The sequence below is a fragment of the Apium graveolens genome, chromosome 3 (assembly GCF_009905375.1).
Source record: "Apium graveolens cultivar Ventura chromosome 3, ASM990537v1, whole genome shotgun sequence".
NCBI classification, from domain to species: Eukaryota; Viridiplantae; Streptophyta; class Magnoliopsida; order Apiales; family Apiaceae; genus Apium; species Apium graveolens.
This window is the reverse complement of record NC_133649.1, coordinates 54319167-54340036: the sequence shown is the minus strand read 5'-3', so window position 1 is coordinate 54340036 and position 20870 is coordinate 54319167. Positions and strand designations below refer to the sequence as shown.

Genomic DNA, 20870 nt, shown 5'->3' with positions numbered 1-20870 from the left:
GCTCATGTTATCACAAATTTTAAATCCCAATTTTTCAAAGCAACTACTTAATAAGAACTGATGTACACAAATATAATTTTACTTGAAAATACTACCTTTCCAAACAAAATTAATTTGTTCACATTCTTCCTTCAATGCAATTCCAAGACCCTCCTTCGATTTTGCAACTATTCTTTTATGAAGTTTTGTTTTAGATTTTTTTATTTAAATTTAAGCAACATTGTCACTCTTACATAAATTTCATTTTTAAGCTTTTTAAAGCGTTTCATTGAAGTTTAATTAAAATGGTTGAAGGTTTTGAAAAAGAACGGAGGTGCAAAAAAAGGGGATTGGGGTGAGGAGCGAGTGGTAAGCGGTGGTAGTTAAATAACAAAAAAATAAGTGTGAAATTGCTTTATTTTATTTTTATTTTTAAAATATAGCGTGAAAATGATAATTTTATTCTCATTTATTACTAACGCCGTTGAAATTAACGGCTAAACCCTTATTTTGCACGCTTTTGATTAGTTCAACCATTTTTTTGTTAGTTTTCTTAGTTTAACCACACAAAATACATATTTTGGATATCAAAGTCACATTTTGTTTGACAAACATGCCTTATAGCCTTACAAATGAGTATATGTTTTAAAAAAAATTCCTTACAAATGAGTATATGTTTAAAAAAAATTCGGGCTGAGCTGAGATTGAACCCATGACCTAGGATGAGAAATAATAAATTCTTAACCACTTGAGCTATCCAATCAGAGTCACACACTTAAATTTAGGCTCCTGATCTCTTGTAACCGTTTTTCAGGGACAATTTTCGCAACAAACGGTTTTCCAACCGTTGAAGGGTCCATCCAACAATCATATTTAAAAAATCCTCCCGTGTTGCGGTATAATAACGCTGTAAACACAAATTACATTTTAATTCATCCCCCGTACTGTTGCGTAATACCGCAATATATATATATATATATATATATATATATATATATATATATATTAAGCACAATCACACTAATCTCCATTCTCACTATTTTGGTTTCTCATCTCCACTCTCATCCAATAAGTCACCGCATGCGGCACCCGCGAATAAAATCATTTTGGTGATTCTCCTAATTCCAACTATCCTCCATACACAAAACATACATAATTTGATTTTTTAATTCACTTACAATCTCATGTAGTCATTAATTTCAACACATCAACACACAATCAAAAATCCCCAATTGATCTATTTTGAACCCTATTTATCCAAACTGGGTATAAGGCATATTTATTAATATGCCTATTTATCAGATTCGTACAACAAGCACAATAGTTGGAGCTCCAAGCGCAAATCTCGCCAAAAACACAACGATGAATTTGATTTTTTTCAGGATTTCGAGTCCGAGTCGAGCTTGGAGTATTCTGATTCAAAATCGGATGAGAAGAGAAGGCGGAGAAAGATGAGAGAGAAAAAAAGGAGGGAGAAGGAGAAAAAGAAAGAAGATGAGGAAAAGAGTTGATGATTTCCATGAAGATGAGAAAAAAAGAAAGAAGAGGAAAATAGATGATGATTTCGATGAGGATGAGGTAGGGCTGTTCACGAACAGAGCTGTTCGCGAACAAACTCGAGTTCGGCTCGGTAAGGGCTCGGTTCGATAAGAACTCGAGCTCGAACACAAAAATTTGTTCGTTAACAAAACGAGCTCGAGCCGAGTTTTTACATATTCGGCTCGGGCTCGGCTCGAGTTCGGCTCGTTAAAACTCGAAAAAAGTGAAATATTTTCAGAATATTTTTATTAATTATAGATGAAGAAGATCCACGACTCTTACCCGTGATATAGAAAATGAAGAACAAAGATGATTCATACATACAGAAGTGATAAGAATTAGAAAGGCTTTTACACAGGGAGTCATGAGCTAAGTGCTAATGCTAAAACAGAGTATCATATACATACAAAATTCACAAAACACATCACAAAATACCTACCAAGATTGAACCAGCAAGAATCCAAAACCAGGTCTCCAAAATCAAGTGTTTCACAAATCACATACAAAACCCACTAAGAAAATCATGAAAAAAACATTACAAAGATTCAATTTGAAAGGAAGTAGACATACAATAGGCGATTAGTTAAGATAATACTTTACTAAATATAATGGAATTTAGGTATTTAAGAATTTGGGGGATATGAGAGGTGGATCTTATTGAGGGAGAGAATAGGGTTAAGATTTCTACGAATGGAAATTTTGATAATTGGGTTGGGTTTAAATCAGGTGGGTTGGGACAATAAAAGTTATTTTTTTTAATCTGTTAACGAGCTGTTCGATTACAGCTCGAGCTCGGTTCGGCTTGTTTTTTTCGTGAGCAAGCTCGTGTTCGACTCGTTAGTTAACGAGCTCGAGCTCGAACAAGATTTTTTGTTCGATAAGAAAATTTGGCTCGGCTCGGTTCGTCAGAAAAAAAATAAAGCTCGGCTCGGTTTAGTCAAAATTCGGCTCGGTTCGGTTCGTGAACAACCCTAGATGAGGATAAGTAGGGTGTTGAAATTTGTTTTGTGTGGAATTTGGGAGTAGGGACTGCGGTATTATATCGCTATACAGCGAGGGATAAAAATATAATTCGTGCGTATTGCGTTATTATACTGCAGTCTGAAGTTTTTTTTAAAATCAGGACGGTTGGATGAACGATTCAGACTAAAAAATATTTTATTGTAAAAAATGTCCCTGATAAACGATTGTGAGGGATTTGGAGTCTTAATTTTTAACTCTTTTCAAAGTCCAACAAATCTTTAAAAATCAGAGTAAATACATCAATGAAAATTGAGGTTATGTCTCGTGTCCCTAAATTTAAAACAACCCTAATCGCCATATATCACTTATCATTTTTGGAGCCGTCGTGATAACTATTTTTGCATCGCATTTCTCGTATTTAAAACCCCACAATCGACTTTAGCTAACGTTTGAAAATATTGATTTCATTTTAAATACAAAATTTAAATTCTAGAATCTGAAATTCAGAATTTCAATTTCAAATTTTTTATCTGGAAATTTAATAAATTGAATTTCAAAACTTTGTTTTTAGGATTTTTCTAAAACTTGATATATATATATAATTTTTATTTTTATATGTTTTGTCGGAGAATCGAAATATTAATTTTAATTATATGTATTTTAGGATAATTGCTAAAAACATTCATCGGGAAAAAAATTCGGGAAAAAAATCCAGAGATATGTTTCTCAGAAGAAAGTTCTCAGAAGAATTTCCCGAGAAAAGTTTTTTGGGAAAAAGATTTATCGAAAAGGTTCTCGGGAAAAAAATTTCCCGAATTTTTTTTTGAGGAAAGATTCTCGAGAAAAAATTATCGGAAAAAATTTCCCGACAAAAGTTTTTGGGAAAAAATTCTTATAAAAAATTTCTCGATAAAAAATTTCCCGAGAAAAGTTTACCCATAAAAAATTTTCAATAAAAAATTCCACAAGAAAAGTTTTTTTTGGAAAAAAATTCTCTTGAAAAAGCCCTTGAGAAAATTTCCCAAGAAATTTTTTTTGAGAAAATTTTTTCAAGAAAAGATTAACGGAAAAAAAATTCCCGAGAAAATTTTTTACTTTCAGGAAAAATTTCCCTCCTGATGCTGAGAATTTTTTGTTGGAAAAAATTTTGGGATTCTTTTTTTCAAAAAAATTCTCGAGAAAAATTTCTCTGAAAATTTTTTCTGAAAAAGAATTATCGTAAATTTATCTGAAAAATAACGTTGGTAAAAAATTGTAGGAAAATTTTCATTTAAAATGATATGTATTTTGTTAATATTTTAAATTTTAAATTCTAATTTTTAAATTTGTTATTTAATTGTATTGATTTGAACAAATTTCAAATCCAAATTCTTGGTTTGAAGATTTGAAATGAAATTGGATGGCGTTTGAAAACTTATATTTCATTTCAAATGAGAGATTTCAAATGAAAGGATTTAAGTTATCATTTCAAATTATCATGTTTATACTAATATTTGAATATCTGAATTCCAAATGAAATTTAAATCCAAATTCTCAAACAGTTTATTTGAATTTCAAATGAAATTCGGTTTTCAAAACGGGCCATTGATGTATTCCGGGCATTAGTGTATTCCGACCCGGACAAAATCCCAGCCCGAACCTCACAAAATTAAACCCTACCCCAAACCCGATCCCAACTCATCTCGGTTTCTATAAATCCGTTAACATCAATCCACATCTTCCCGCTTCGAGTTAACAAAAATATGTCGAAGACGATAGTGCAACCTGTAGGTCAGAAACGCCTCACCAACGTCGCCGTCGTTCGTCTCAAAAAACACGGCTGTCGCTTCGAAATCGCTTGTTACAAGAACAAAGTCCTCTCCTGGCGCTCCGGCGTGTATGATTTTCTCTATTGATCACAGTTTTACATTTATTATTTGCATATATCATGATTATATATGCTCTTCTATATGTATGCTTTTTTGATTAATTTATTATGCTATTTTTTAATATATCATAATCGTTAGGGTTTTATTGCTCCTTTTAGGTGATATTTTGCTTTTGTAGCCTTCGTTCATTGTTATTCTATATGCTCGTGTTTTCGTTAGGGCTTTATATATACTATTGGTGTAGATGATGATGCTAAATGCTAATATGTGATATTATGAGCTTTCGTTAGGTTTCACACAGACTATTGGTATAGATCTAGCTTGCTATATGCCGAATTTATTATGAGTATTTGTTAGGTTTTATATAGACTATTGTCGTAGATCTAGCTTGCTAAATGCCTAATTTATTATGTTTTAAGTTTTTGAATTATTTATATTTTGCTTTGTAGCATGCTTCTTTGCTTATGTGGGTTTGTTTATTTTCGGTAGGTTATATATGGGACAGGAATATACGATTCTGCTAAACACTAATGTATTGTTGATAGATTGTTTAATATCTGTTTTTAACCATCAGATATAGACGTACATATTTTTGTTAGATTTTACTGGCCAGTTGGTGCAGCTACTGCTGCTAACTGTTAATCATTTTATATATAATTGATGTTTGCTTTTGTATCTCCGATCATTGTTTTTCTATTTTTGTACTAAGCTTGCGTGTGTATGGGTATATTATATATATGTATTATTTAGGTTTTACATATACTAGGCACAGAAGATGCTGCTAAATGCTAATCCATTATTTCAATAGATTATTCGTTTTCTGTTATTATTTTGTTTGAATGTTAACTGATATGATAGTACTCCTTACATATTAGTGAACTGGTATTATCATTTGGCTTTGGTATAGTGCTCATATTAATAGAAAATATGATTTAGTAAGTGGTTTTACTTACAATGTTTGGTGTCAAGCTGTATGTACAATTTATATGTTGTCGAAAACCATCTTTTACTCCCGGAATGATGTGTACATTGTTGCTTATTCAAAAGCGCTGTACAAAGATTCAATTGCTGATTCAAAGTTGGATTATCGTTACTTAGTGCAGTACATATGCATAGTTTTACATTGATTTAAATCTTGTTAGATATATCTGAACCTTTACTTTGATAAACCGGTAGGTATACATTTTTTAGTCTCATTTTTGTTTCAAATTTAATCACTTGCCTTGACTTGTAGAACTAAATTGCAGTTCTACTTCTATTTGTTCCGTGGTCTCTATTTTAATTTCTGAAAACATGCTAGTGTTTTTTATTTCAAAACATACTTTCTCTATAATTTTTGAGTGAGACACTGCACTCTTGAATCAAAATGAACATTTTTGGGTTCTATTGTGCAACAAACCTTTGTTATGCACAGTAACTATGTCTTTGGATTTGAATATTTAGACTTGAGTCTTGATGAGAAAAATATTTTTTGATCTTTCATAAATTTCAGTTATGTAAGCTAGCTATCTCCATCTATTTCTCTGTTTACTGTATAAGCAGATCAAAAAGCTCCTTATCATGTACAGTTAGACTTACAAGGTCTGATGTTTCATAATATAGAGAAAAAGATTTGGATGAAGTCTTGCAATCACATACAGTGTATTCTAATGTCTCAAAAGGAGTCCTTGCCAAATCGAGGGATTTAAGAAAAGCTTTTGGGAATGATGAATACGATGATGAGGAAAAAATCGATCATGAAAAAATTTGTTTGGAGGTTTGTAATAGCTTATTTAATTACATCAAGCGTCAAGCCTTATGTTATATCAGTAGTTTTGTTTTAAGTAATTGGGTTCTGTACTGGCTCTTTTCTTACAGATTTTGGAAAAAGGAGAGCTACAAGTTGCTGGAAAGGAACGAGAATCGCAGTTGACAAGCCAGTTTAGGGATATTGCAACAATTGTCATGCAAAAGACCATCAACCCTGAAACTCACCGACCTTATACTATCAGCATGATTGAGCGTTTGATGCATGAAATACATTTTGCAGTTGATCCGCATAACAGCTCAAAGAAACAGGTGTGTCGAATGTTGCTGCATATTAGTGAGAAACTATCATTATGACGATAAATGTTTCCCTGAGTTGATAGAACAAAATAATGCCCTTCATTCAATTCTTAATGCCATTTTGAAGTTGAATCTTGTTTTCATTTGATTGCTGCATTTGTTTCTTAAAATGAGTAAAAGTTTATTATTTAGTTTGTTCAATTTGATCCAGTATATGACTTCTAAACTCTATAGCATACATCTTATTTGCCAAGATGTTTCCTATCTAAAAGTTGACTTTTAGCATATTTTACTTATTATCTATTCTTTCTGCAGGCACTTGAAGTGATTCGTGAGCTTCAGAAAAGCTTTCCCATAAAACGATCTCCTATGAGATTACGTCTGACTGTGCCTGGACATGCTTCTTCTGTTTTTGAGAAACTAAATGAATGGAAATCCAGCATTGTTTCGAAAGAAGAATCTGGAGATCAGCTCTCTGTTGTAAGATACTTTTTTAAACACAGAACCTTCACTTCTAAAAATTGTTACTCTTTGACTGTGTACTTGATTTATGCAATTGCTTTACTAATGCGCAATTGACAGTGGCTGTGATATTTACCCTAATTGCTCTTTATCTTTATATCAGTTGTGTGAGTATTTCCTAGGACTGCTAATTCATAATGCTAAAGATACAGAGGGAGGGAGGGACCTACTAATATAAATGGAGGGAGCGAGGAAAGTCCAATTTGTGCTTTGGCAAGGGAACATTAGTACAAGCCAAAAGCAATATGCCCACGCGCATTTAAAATATATGAAGAATTATTGATAAAACATAACTTGACAGCATGGTTCTCTCTTGTTAGGCAAGGTGAAGACAAGTTTGTTTATCGGGGGTAAAGAATTAAAATATCCTTAAAGAATTAGCTGAGAAAATATTATTGAAGTGTAAAATACCACTACAAGAAGGAAAAATCAGGCGGTAGCAATATGAAGTAAAGGTTGACCTATGTCAGGAACTAGGGTTTCTGACTTAGTGTTTTTGAATATTTTTGTGATTGTTTTGATTTACGAGAACTTGAAATGTAAACAAGCAGAGATTACAGACTATAATCTATAGAGAAACAGAGAGATTAGGTGAAGAACAGATAGAATAAGCTTAGAGAATCAAGTAACTTGAAGAAGAAGACAGAATTCTGTTATAGAGAGAGAAAGAGTTTAGAGAGAGACAGATTTGGGGGAATATAATTCCTTTTCATAAAATGCATAATCTGACCATTACAATTGATCAGTCTATTTATAGGCTCTAGTGAATACTTAACTCCTTAGTAATTGGTAGCATACCAGTTTACCCTTACTATTGATACTAGTAACTAGTAATAAGCCTGACTTAGTAAGCCTGACTGTCTATTCCTGACAACCTATGTCTCATCTTAGGCTCTTAGCAGAATTCCATGAGAGCCCCCTTTCAATTATCTTGTGCCTGAGTGCAACGAGATAGCTTAAGCGAGCTTATCTCTTGCCGTCCCTGGGCCTGGGTTCGATTCTCGCTCATCTCCGAGATTTGTTAGAACAAACACTCAATTGTAAGGCATATAAGCCTAAGTAGTCAAAATAAAAACTTGTGCCTTGGGCTTCCAATCTTTAAAGACCCTTGCATTAGCCAAGGCAAGGCCTTAAAGGTGTATCTACTGCCTCCTCCAGCCTCAGTCCTGAAGGCATATATTTTCAAACTTTTAATAGCTGTGATTTACTATGTTGCTGGGTTTTCTGTACCCAAAACTATTCATACTTGCAAGGGAGGCACTTGCTTACTTATAAACAGTAGCCAACTAGCTTCTTAGCTCTATGTATCAACTCGTGTTTCCACCTGAACGCCTTCTAGAATTATTCTTGGAGTCTAGACAAAATGCAGATAGTTGTATATCTTGGATCTACACTAATGTTTTCTGCAAAAGAATTGTGTGCGTTTAACTTTTCATGTCAAGATATGTGATGCATCATGCACTATCCTAATTTTGTGGAATATTAAAAATCGCACCATAGCAACTATGGCCATGGTAATAAAATTATTGTTCAAGGCAGTGCCCCCTCTTAGTAACATACTTCCCTGTTAGAATTGTCTCATTTACCTGGTTTGAAATGCCGTCAGGGACTAGGACTTCTTTCTACAGTGATGCTCGTAAAACTAGATCTAGTTCTTTCAGTATTTTATTGTTATCCAATGGCTGTGCAGATATGTGAGATGGACCCAGGCTTTTTCCGAGATTGTGATGCTGTGGTAAGGAATTTGCAGGGCAGGTTGGAAATACTTGCCATCTCTGTGCATGCAGAAGGGGACACAAATGTGGATCACTATGATGATCATGAGGAACCTTCATCAAACTTGCCCAAGGCTTCTACAGCTTCTGACATCCAACTGAGTGAGAAATTGCAGAAGCAAACAATCTCTGAGAAAAAAGCAGATGCAGTAGGAGATGTGAAGCAGCAGAGCAAATGCGGTACATGCAATGCATATGTCGGTGATACAAAGCAATACAGGGAGCACTTTAAGAGTGAATGGCATAAGCACAACTTGAGGCGAAAGACTAAGCAACTACCTCCCCTTAGTGCTGAAGAATGCATGGGTGACATGGAGATTAGTGACTCAAGGGCTGATTTGAAGGATTATTCCTTTTGAGGTTGGTTTGTATTGAAACATGTTTGTCTTAAACCCTATGAAAGAGAGTTGCCAAGGCTAAAGCTTTAGATTCCTAAAGTTGCAAGTATAACATGGGGCTTGTGTTATAGAATTTATAATTGTAGAGACGGCTGTGCTAAAAATTGCAAGTATTACATTTTTGATGTTGAACCCCTTCGTGTGTACTTGCTTTAAAATATGCGTAAAAAAGCACATGATTGGAAGCTCTTATTCATAATTGACTGGCTTGCGAACTTCACTGACAAACTGGACCAAAGCTCAAATAATGCATAATAAAGAATACGAGCTTGAAGCCTTTCAACAAGTGATCTTTAGTGGGTTCATTAGGTGTTTATGATTTGTTGGGCTCAGTTAAAAAATGCTGGAGTGATCTCGTAATATCTTGCCCATATGGTCAGCTGGGCTCTTTTAGAAATATAAACATGTGCAAACCTACCTAATTAGCTGCAGTTGCTGCACTTTTGATAGCAGTAGCTTTCACTTTATATATTCAGTGTGTACAAGTTTAAATTTGTGTAAATCTTGAAAGTCTTATGCAGCTACATGTCATTTCACAAATTTTTTCCTAGTTTAATGTTTCCAAGTACATACTCTAGCTTAGATATAAATGATTTTTAATGTGAATGCAGGCGAGGATTTGTGCATTTACAATTATGTACCAAACTTGCACGGGAAGTCTGGAACAAGTAAATTTCTGCAAGTGTAGTGTTGTGTTTTAGACATTTCCTCTTTAGCTTGTAATATTAATTTATCTGATGAAATGTTAAAGTAAAATCGGGGTATAGGATATCTATATGTTACCAACAAACCATAATTTGATGATAATGTTCATTTGTATGTCTTTTTTTTTGTTATTTCATGGATATAGCACAAGTCATTTAATTTTACAAACTCGGAGTTCTAATATTAACAACGGAATGATCGAAAGGAAGAAAAGGAAAAGTCGCACTGAAAGAAATATACTAGCATACATAACTTTTTCCATTACAACAAACTGTGAGACACTCTAAAATCTCATGAATCTCTCTTAAAACACCCCCCTGCTTCATAAGAAAAATTCAAGAAAAGACTTTAGAATTTCAACACTTTTCCTCCAAGGGCATCATCGAAACAAGGCCTAAAAGTGGGGAAGTTCGTGTCCGGAAACTTTGTAATTAGGACTGGAGTTGGGACTCAACGGCATGATTTTTATCTAAAAATAAAGATATCTTGTGCTGGAATATTTGAGTTGGACTAGGTAGCATCAAATTTGATAATGCATTCATTTTACTCCCAAATTATGACTATCGTATTCTATACAAAAATACAAATGAATGACATTAGCATTTGTGTGCCTTGCAGATGACAGTAGAACTGTTTCATACGAATCTACTGTAATGCTTTTGCGGGACTGGAGACACGTTTCATGAAAGATTTACGCTACGGAATTTGTTCATGTATAATTTATTCTCGAATCCCCTCTATGGATGTCTAGAAAATGAAAATCTGATACTGAAGCTCAAATCAACTGCATCAGTACTATCTAAGACAATCTTGTTGTTGAAAGAGAACAACCTCATTCATTTACAAAAATGCTGACAAATTCACTTCTCACAAGCTCAATGTCCACGACTCTGCCAGTGTGGCATCAATACATGATATCAGGAGCATTCTACCAAGTTGCTTATCTAGGATTCGGAGGAAAAAAGAAAGTATCACCATCACACTGGCAACAAGGATGGGGATAGAAAGACATGGGTGATCCCAGAGTTCACCCTATTCACTAAAACTGCAAAATCTTATTCTACATCACCTAAAGATGACAGAATTAATATTTAACATTTTTAAAGATAGCTGAAGTCAAGAACACAAAAAAAGAATAAGTATTTTGTTACGAAGATATATATAATTACAAGATATGCATGACCGTACTCAATTGATGAGTGCAATAACCTTCTTACAAATATAAAATTAACAGATCAAAATTGAAGTATATACATCTAATTATTTCTCCCAAGTTTATATACTCACTCCGTCCTTTTTAGTTGTCACATTTGCAAAAAACACATATATTAAGAAACATTTAATTCTTTACTCGGTTTCCATGTTTGCCCCTAATTATTGCATTTAAGGGTGAGTTATATGTGTCTACACTAAATATAACCATTGGAAATAGATATGTAAGGTTATAGATGGAAAAAACTCTATAAAAATGGATTAGAATGGGAAATGTGCCAACTATTTAGGGACAATTTTTTTTACAAATATGACAACTAAAAAGGGACGGAGGGAGTAAAAAACAACAAACTCCTGAACATTATCAGTACTAGGTGTATGAAGTACAATAAGAATCTCCAGGGCATTAGTCTATCCAATATCGCTCTAGGTGACAAAGGTTTGAGAGTCCAGATCTGATGGAAGCACACCTAGGCATATGTGCTTGGATATTTAAATTTTTGTGATAAAGTAATATACCATGACCAGAAAGCAAAGGATAAGAGGTGTTCATTTGGACTGACTAAACACTTAACATCTCTATGTGCGCGTTATTTATATTTCCAAGTTCGAGTTATTAAAGTAAGCCTGGAGGAGAATATATGTTTTAATGACTATGAAGTAGCTTTTATAGCAGGAAGGATTGTAATACTTTTACTTGTAAAATGAAAGGGAAAAACATACCTATGTTCGCAGCAGAATGATAATGCAATGTACACGGAGGGATTCCGCATGGCACCACAATTTTCTTCTTGAACCAGTTGATCAAGAACCTATGTGTACGTATGTGTGTTTTTTCTTGAACCAGTTGATCAAGAAACTAAATTTGTGTGTTCACGCGAATTTGTGACACACACACACATACCAAGAAACACATCATGGACGAATGATAATAAAATCCTCGGCCAAGATGCTCTTACCAATCATACTGGCACCACACAACCCATAGGAATATATATAGTCATACAGTAACTAGAGAAGAAGCCTCTGAATTTGCAAACAGCTGGATAAAGGATATACAGGAAGTGGAGTTCAAGTTTTAATATACTTCAACCTGCAAAAGCTCCACTCTTCCTGTATTTCCAATCCCAGTGGTGTTTGCAAGAACAAGCAGGCAGGAATTTATCTAATGTATCAAATTTTGATAAAAAGACCAAGTAAAGAAAAATATGGGAGGACAAAAAGAGCAACTCGATGTATTTCACATCTTAATGACCAAACACTGTTATATGTTTTTTTCTCTCTAAAACTAGTACATAGTGCCAAGGGAAGCCCTAATTCATTCATATATCTAACCAGTTTTAGCTCCACATGGCCAGGTCAACTTCTCTTCCAAGCGCAATCTACATGGAACTTTATGGAGATGATTTTCAGTCAAATTGTAGACCATTGAAACTATTAACTGCTCCAAGACCATTAAGCATACTCATATCCTCTTGCTGATGATTAGTCATGTTCTGATCTCGATTTCTCATCCCTACCCTTTCATTCATGCTGGCAGAATTATGGAGCATTGCAGTTCGGGCTCCAAGCCCATTACCCATGTTTCCAAATCCAGAAACCCCAACATCTGAATTTCCATTGACGGTTCCATTTGCGACGAGGCTATTACCACCACCGAGGCTGCCATTACTGCTTGACTGTACTAATCTGTTTGCATTTTTCATCTCATTTCCTAATGAACCCCCACCTGCCATACCATTACCACCAAGTTGCGAAGACATCAAAATATCATTTATAATTTTTTGGACAGAGCTCTGTGAATCATTGGGGTCGGGATCAGCTGAAACAGCAGGCTGTTGCATGGAAATATTTGGAGAAATTACAGTATTCATGTGCGCTGAAGCTGTCAATCCATTATACAAAGTTTGTGGGGGGGTGTTAGTTGCGGAAGGGGTTGGTGACTGGAAAGGAGAATGGTTGTACTGTACTTGCGGAATATTAGCTGAGGAACCAGGAGAAGGAATCTGAGTTCCACCTCCTCCGTACGGACTGTTTGCACTATGTCCTGGGTTTTGTTGTCTAGAACTCGATGAGTTCTGATTTAGAAGGCCTGCAATGGTACTGGTGGAAGAAGTAGCAGGTGCCGAGTTCAGAGAGTTATTCACGCTCTGCATACCCTTGTTGATGGAAGCCATTTGCATTATGGTAGCCTGGACAGAGTCCTCGTTATTGGAGTTCTCGGTGACTGTTTGCTGTTGCAGTTTTTGCTCAGGTTGCTGGATCTGAGATTGAGTTCCTGAAAAAGAACCTGTTCTGCGAGGAAACTTGGCCAAGCTCTCTAAGGAAAAAAAACAAAATTAATGCAGAAGGTAATTTAGCATCCATTGAACATCAAAATTTGCACAAGCATAAAATAAAATTACAGTACCATTTTGAAAGAATGACATTCAGGAGGAACTAGAAGGAAATTTTCCAAGTAAAATGAACTAGAAGAAAGGCTATTATGAGGAAGCCAATAGTTATTCTAGCCTATTTACTTGGTTTATGCCCTACACAACAGATGTGTGGTTGTTTTGCGAACATTCAGGTGTTATGGCCTAAACTTTGAGAGTTATCAGTTACTCCAGAGATTCAAGTTTAAATACCAAACTTTGTGCATGTAAACAAAAGAGCCAAGCTAGATTATACTTTTATGTTTGTAAATCTTCATTTACATTTAAGTAATTCAAACCCTTATTTAATGAGATATTTTATTTCTGTAAATAAATCCAGGTCAGTGGTGAAAATTAAAAGCTGTTTTTAATTGCTTACCCATAGGTCCAATCCCATTTCTTACGCTGTTATCGATTAGATCTCCCATGCTATTAACCACTTCTGATATCTGCATTGTAGCGACAAACAAATAAGTAATAAGTAAACTATGCATCAATACAATCTAAAATATTCAAGCCAATCTGTATGAACTACAACATAGTTGTGTAGTTTTCACAAGCTAGTCCTGATACTTTCAACCATGTTGTGCTAGAAAGAGAAACCTAAAATAATGTGACCCAGACTCTCAATAAAAGGGAAAATTTAAGTGTCTAAGGGACGTAACATAAGAAGTTCACATCAGTTTAATACAAATAATATTGAATATCTAAAGGGAAAATTGCAGGAAAGGATTCCATTAGCGTCAAAATCATCTACTTAACTAACACAATGATGGACGGAATTAAAAAAGAAAAAATATATAAAAAGCAACAAATACATATACTTATTTATTGCAGATTTTTCAAAGAGTCTTCCATATCAGGTGAGCCCCATACTCAAAAAAGCGCTTTAGGTAATTAATTATGATTTATGATTCAACCAGGCGAACCTAGTTGCAAGTACAAGTCAAAATATCCCTCTAACCCACACACACGCAAAAGGTATGAATATATATGAGTTATAGATAAATGATATGATAGAAAGTTAGATTACAATAGCAACAGAATAACCATTTTAATACTAGCCACATATTTATCTGTTACATTAATTAAACCCTAGTCGTTAATCAACTTCCCACGAATCTATACATCCCATATATCTCAATTTATTTGTAACATAGATGGCTTGAGAATGTCAGAAGCATTATCAAATATGTAGAAGTGCAATACCTGCAGACACCGCACATATCGCTTAGTGTACCCCAAATCATTTACCAGGGGTACCTCCAACATTTTTGCCAACTGTCGTGCTGATGCAACAAACCTAGAACAGAATTAATAATAAAAGAACATTACACACACCAAACACCTATAAAGCACTGCGAGAATGTGTACAATCGATATGCATCTATGACAAATAATATAGAGTTTTTTTACCTCCCCTCCCTTCAAAGTACAAGTGCATGCAGCCATGTGCAGCACTTTACCCTGATGAAGGAATGATAAACTATATTCACACATGCATGGGTACATAGCACATATTGAATTTAAAACTGTTTGATAGGTATTAGAACATAAAATCTACTGAATAGAGCATGCGAATAATTTCTCTTTCTGTCTAATATTCATTCTTCAATTAGGAACAATTGGTCTCCCTAGGACCTAAGAATTTGAAGTAGAATGAACTGCGAGATTTCAATATAAGGAAAGAATAAGAAGAATTGCATTTTGAGGGGAGGGGGAATGGATACAAGACTTACATGTTACAGTTATTTTGCAATTCTGGAACAGATAAATTAGGTGATGTGTTTTGAGTAGCAGCCTGATACTTTTGAGCAGCGGCTCCAAGCTGACTAACCTGCATGTACAGTCAGCAAAAGTCGATATGCATCGGCATAAACCCCCAGATATATTTCAAACTCACTTGAAAGCACACAATTCTGATAACTTGAAAACTTAGTACAAGCTAACTAAGCCTGTTTACCTCATTACCCCACCTTATAATCCACAAAATGTAGCATGAAAATAAATTAAATGTGTGAAATAGTAAACAGGTCAACGTCAAGAAAGATAACAAGAAACAGGACTTCACATTTGTAACACCAAGGACATGTATATATACTTCATGTGATGACTTATCAATCACAGGTGCTATAAATATGAAGGGTGCTTGTTTTTAAAAGGTTACATGGCATAACAAAAATATTAGATTAGAGATGTCATTTTACATTGCTTGACAACATCATGGTAATTGACTTATGACTACGTAACATATGTGAATATTGAAAAACTAATATATTAATGAGACTGCTGAAACCTAAAATGGTACATACTTTCTTATTGCCCAAGGATCACAGTTTTCAAACTTTTTTAAAGATCAACACACCGATATTTAATCCAGGTGTGGATGGTTGTAACTGTAAGGAGACATAATTTAAATACAAAAATAAAGTGTCAGCTGTACAGGTTTCTATGTGAACATTTCTTACTGATCTCAGGATATGCAAACCTTAACCCTCACGTGATAGCTCTTTAAATAACATATAAGAAGGAAAGCTAATTTGATATCACCTCGAAAAACAGAATCCAACAAAGAAAGACCAGTGGTAATGAAACAAAGACTCATTTCTTTAAAGAAAGAAAAAGTTTATGTATCAAAGAAGTAAGAATGTCCTATGATATTAGTAAGATCTCAACCCATACCTGCGGTATCAATAATCTTCGAGGGATAAGCTCTTCGTGATGCCGGGCGCAGAACTCCCAAGAGCATATCTGGTGATAGGGAGACAAGAATAGATGCAATGAATATATATTAACATTAACATGTTTTCGTAAAACTATTATCACATTCGGTGTATAACCTTTAGGTCGGAAGAAAAAACTAGCCTCAATCGTCCATCACGGACTACACGGAGTTGCTCGAACACACTTTCTTGGATGGCTTTTTCGTAGTCGAGGACAATCTGACCAGACGAGTTCTGGTACTCTCTGGGCATGTCAACATAAAGAAGTTCTTCTAAAGTACCGCTCTCGTACTTCATTTTAAAAAGCCTAGGCAGAACATCCGCTGTTGCTTCTGCATGCGTGCTTAATATTTCAAGATGAATGATAACAAATATATATACTATTTATGTAAAGGCATTATGTACACACACTCACGTATACATGTGTGTGTGTTGGTGTCTGTGATGCATGTATGTAACTATATATCAACGTATATGTATGTGTACATAAAGACTGCATTAACTTTAATAACTAACCCTATGTGACTATTTATTTAAAAAAAAATTGCACTGAGCTAAACAGACAAATTAAATCAGCCAGACAACAATAAGAATTAAAGAAAACCAAGACTCTCAACAAAGAAACAAACTCACCAAAACCACGGCCAGGTTTGCGGTTACATATTTCACAGTGCCATACATCCTGCACAATTACAAATAAGGATTATATCACTTCTAAGCTGTTTCAACAGGAACATGTATAGTTTACAAAAGCTTTATTACAAAAAAAGTTAATATTTTAATGTCATAAACCTTGGAACTAAAATTCGCTCACATTTAAGCAAACAGAAAATCAGATCCACGCTCTAACAAGTTACCATGTAAATTACGAGAACATGTTACTCATCAACTAAAGCGGGTAACACTAAGGTTTGTTTGACTCAAAAAAGTGTGTAAGCAACAAACCTGGGGAAAAACTCCAGTAGTTTGGCGACCATTTCCATACATTGAAACACACCATTTTTTCTTGGCATTTCGAGTAAAGTACTCGGCAACAAATTTCCTCCAGAACTCAATATTGTTGTCCTACAATTACAAAGATCAGAAAGGGCTTTGGTGGCATACTCACATAATCAACAAACACAAGGATCATACAAGATAGCTAGATCTCACCTGAGGTCTCTGTTGTTGTTGATACATATATTGTGTCAACCGCCTGGCACACATTCCCGGTTCATATACTGGTTTGGACGGAGATCTTGCTGGCAAATTCTGTGGCTGGAACTGAGATTGCACAGGGGATCTTTGTTGAGATTGAAATTTCAGGATTTGTTGCTGCATCATGAGTCTCTGATGATGCAATACAGGGGCCTGCCTGGTCATTTGAAGCATCTGCTGATGCTGCTGTGGATGCATATACGACTGATCAGAGTGTTGGCCCTCAATCTTTGCTGGAGCCAAACCTCGCATTGCCTGCACTTGTTGAGGATTTCGCATAGCTTGCAACTGCATTGATGATTGTCCATATTGATCATTTGTCATTTGGGCCTCGATCTTTACAGGTCCAACTCCAGCTCGAGCAGATGGATACTGTGTCTGCTGATGCAAATTATTGGGGGCAGGAAACTGTTGCAATTGTTTATTCTGTTGGGTATTGAAACCCATTCCAGTATTAACACTCGAAAGTAGATCAGAATCTGCCCCATGATCAATAACTCCCCTCTGCGAACTCCCTGGTCCGGAAAGAGCAGCGCTTGGACCACCATTTCCAAAACTCGGATGGAGGAGAGACGAAACATTCGCCCCATTAGCCAGCATATTCATGCCATTGAACTGATTGCGCTGCTGCATACTGAAGCCATTCTGAGGAGAATTAACAGAACCACCTTGACCACCCATGAGGCCGGAATTCGACCTCAGCAGTGAAGGTGGAATAGACTGCCCCCCACCCGGAGGCCCCGAAGGCACCATCTTTCTGATACAACACCTATATATACACAAATCTTGCATTAATCTTTGAAGAATCTATCATAACCAACAAATAATCATTTAAACTCAAATTTCCATAAAGTAAACACCTTTTCAATTAATTCAACAACTACAGTAATAAATTAACCAAACACAAATATTCCCAAATCTGTAAAATCACGATTAATCTTTACTTCAATTCCACAAATTTACACATTCCACAATCTTAGCTTAAAAATGTAATCTTTAAACAAAAAACACAACAATCTCAATAAAGATGACAATTTTACTACACAACATTAATAAATTACCATAACCACACTCATAAAAAGAACTAATAACAACACCAAACCATTTGATCATACATTAAAATGCGAAATAAAACAAAAATTCATGATCTATAGTAAAATTTATGGCATTTAAACAGCTGAAAAAACTTACTAGATACAAAAAGGCAAATTCCACACTAACATCTTCAATAAAATTCCAAGATTTTGATTCAAACACAACCAAAACTACCACTAAATCTCAAATTTTTATGTATAAGAGTTACACACACATATATACCCAACACTTGAAATGGCCCTTTTCTTGGTTTGAGTTAATTTCATACACAAACACTATATGTAAAGATTATGTATGTATAAGTTGCAGTTGTAAGTCTATAAAACTGATACAAAGTAAAGATAAAGACTAGAGAGAGTTTGCTGTTAGTTCTTTGCTGTATCTATCTATGTTAGATTTTTAGAGAGAGAAAGTTAGAGAGAGAGAGTATATGTGTGTGTGTTTTGTGTGTGTGAGAGTGAGAGTTGTTCTAGGGGACGTCAAAGCTACATTAGATTGAATTGAAATGTTTATCATTCATTCTTTTACATTTCACACACACCTTTTTTTCTCAAATATCAAAGTCAAATCTTTTTCTTGCTATAACAAAATATAAAAAATGGTGTTTTGACACAAACACACAATGTATGTGTGTTATGTGTACATGAGATGATCATAACATTGGATGTCATGGATTTATATAGGTTCTATGATATGAAATTTGCCTTGAGTTTTCATTTTATTACACATTTGCCATTATTATGAATGTACATGCATATGTGAGTAAAATACTAAAATCTTGAGGATATTGATAAAATCTAGGATCATGCTTGTACATTTCTTCCCTTAATTATTATTAGAATTTGAATTTCAAGAGTGTTAAATTTATTATTTCAAAAGTCAATTTCATACTTGTTGGTGGGACCCAAAAAATCCATTATATTTTCACACAGTAAATGTATATGTATATTATTAATGCATTAATGACCTGAATTTGAAATTAGATGTTATTCTGAAAACCGTTCAACCACATTCTATATATCCATATAAATTCCGTTTTGTGGAGTTTTTATTGATGTGTCGTCTTAAATTAGTAGTTCGACTTATTTTTTAAAAATATTTTAATTTGTAGCGAAAAGATAACTTTCCTAGAACATTTTTCAAATTGAAACAAAAATTTACACATTATTTTTTAAAAAAATCGATAAATTTTGAAAAACAGTTTATAAAATCATCTTTTATAGGACATCTTAAAATATGTACAAAAGTTAATCTCAATTATGAATTTTAAATCAAAAATGTATATGATCAAAATTCATGTTTTCATAAAATCCAAAAAAATTCTACAAGTACGAAGTTCATTTTATAAGAGGAATTTGTTAGTGAAAAATAGTGAAGTTTGGAAATGTGGAGAAATCAATTTATACGTTTTTGTATTACATAAAAAATATAATATACTTTCATAATAAAGAAAAAGACGACATAAATGCATTTATAACCTGAATTTCAAATTAAATGTTACGTTGGAAAATTGTTCTAACAATATTTTATAAGTTGATAACAACTTAGTATATGGATTTTTCCTCAACTTTTCGATAAAAATTAGTAGTTCAATTTGATTTTTCCAAGTATTTTAAGATATATAGATGAGATGATCCAGTTAAATATTTACAAAAAAATGAATGAAAATTTAAACAGTAAAGTATTCAGAAACGAGAAAGTTTACAATATAATTTGTAAAACCATCTTTTCACGGGCATCTTAAAATACGTACACAAATTAAATTCGACTATTAATTTGAAAAGAATATGCATAATTCAAATTCATGTTTTTGTAAAAAATATCATTTACAAGTTCGAAGTTAATTTTTAAGATAATTATGTTATCGTAGAAATTATGAAGTTCAAAAATGTCAAGAAATCAACTAATATTTTTTTGTGGGGGCCAAAAAATTATAATTTCACAAGAAGAAATATAGGACATAAATTTATTTTTGACCTGAGTTTGAAATTATATGTTAGTTTCCATCTAAAAAATATTTCAAAAGTTGATATTAACTTAATTTTTTGGATTTTCTTGTTAACCCTCTGTTTCAAATTAGTAGTTCGTTATAATTTTCATAAATTTTTAAAGGCGTGTTGAAAAAATAATCATGTTAAATACTTTTAAATTTAAATAAAAATTTAAACATAAATTCTTGAATAAATTGGAAAAATAATTTGTAAAACCATCTTTTTCAAGACATCATAATATACGTAATAAAATAAAACTCAACTATTAATTTGAATATAAGTTAACTATGAGTTAACTGCATATTTGGCACAATATGGGGCTCGTCACTGTAATTAGATGATAATAATTGAAGAAGAATTTGGAAGAGTTCAAGAGTTATGTCATTTGGATATGGCTTTGAGGAGCATAGAGTCGCGCTTTAGAGCTGTTAGGCAAAATGAAG

General features: G+C 33.9%; 2 protein-coding genes across 3 annotated transcripts; one reads left to right on the top strand and one right to left on the bottom strand.

Moving 5' to 3' along the window:
* The first annotated feature begins 4104 nt into the window (after positions 1–4104).
* LOC141712287 (uncharacterized) lies at positions 4105–9845 on the top strand. Of its 2 annotated transcripts, XM_074515163.1 has the most exons (6): positions 4105–4357; positions 5952–6105; positions 6207–6407; positions 6711–6875; positions 8608–9052; positions 9702–9845. In XM_074515163.1, exons 1-5 carry the CDS (start codon positions 4224–4226, stop codon positions 9049–9051), a joined length of 1098 nt encoding a protein of 365 aa, XP_074371264.1. In that variant the 5' UTR covers positions 4105–4223; the 3' UTR covers position 9052; positions 9702–9845. The 2 variants fall into 2 exon arrangements, with proteins under 2 accessions (XP_074371264.1, XP_074371263.1); XM_074515162.1 differs by lacking the exon at positions 9702–9845 and having other exon boundaries at positions 4107–4357; positions 8608–9222.
* Positions 9846–12218: 2373 nt separating this feature from the next.
* LOC141712286 (transcriptional corepressor SEUSS-like) lies at positions 12219–18473 on the bottom strand. The gene is made up of 9 exons (XM_074515161.1): positions 17297–18473; positions 17090–17209; positions 16778–16826; positions 16262–16476; positions 16104–16172; positions 15161–15258; positions 14631–14724; positions 13801–13870; positions 12219–13327 (listed from the first exon to the last, which is right to left on the bottom strand). The coding sequence occupies exons 1-9, from the start codon at positions 18131–18133 to the stop codon at positions 12417–12419; spliced, it is 2463 nt and encodes an 820-aa protein (XP_074371262.1). The 5' UTR covers positions 18134–18473; the 3' UTR covers positions 12219–12416.
* Positions 18474–20870: the final 2397 nt, after the last annotated feature.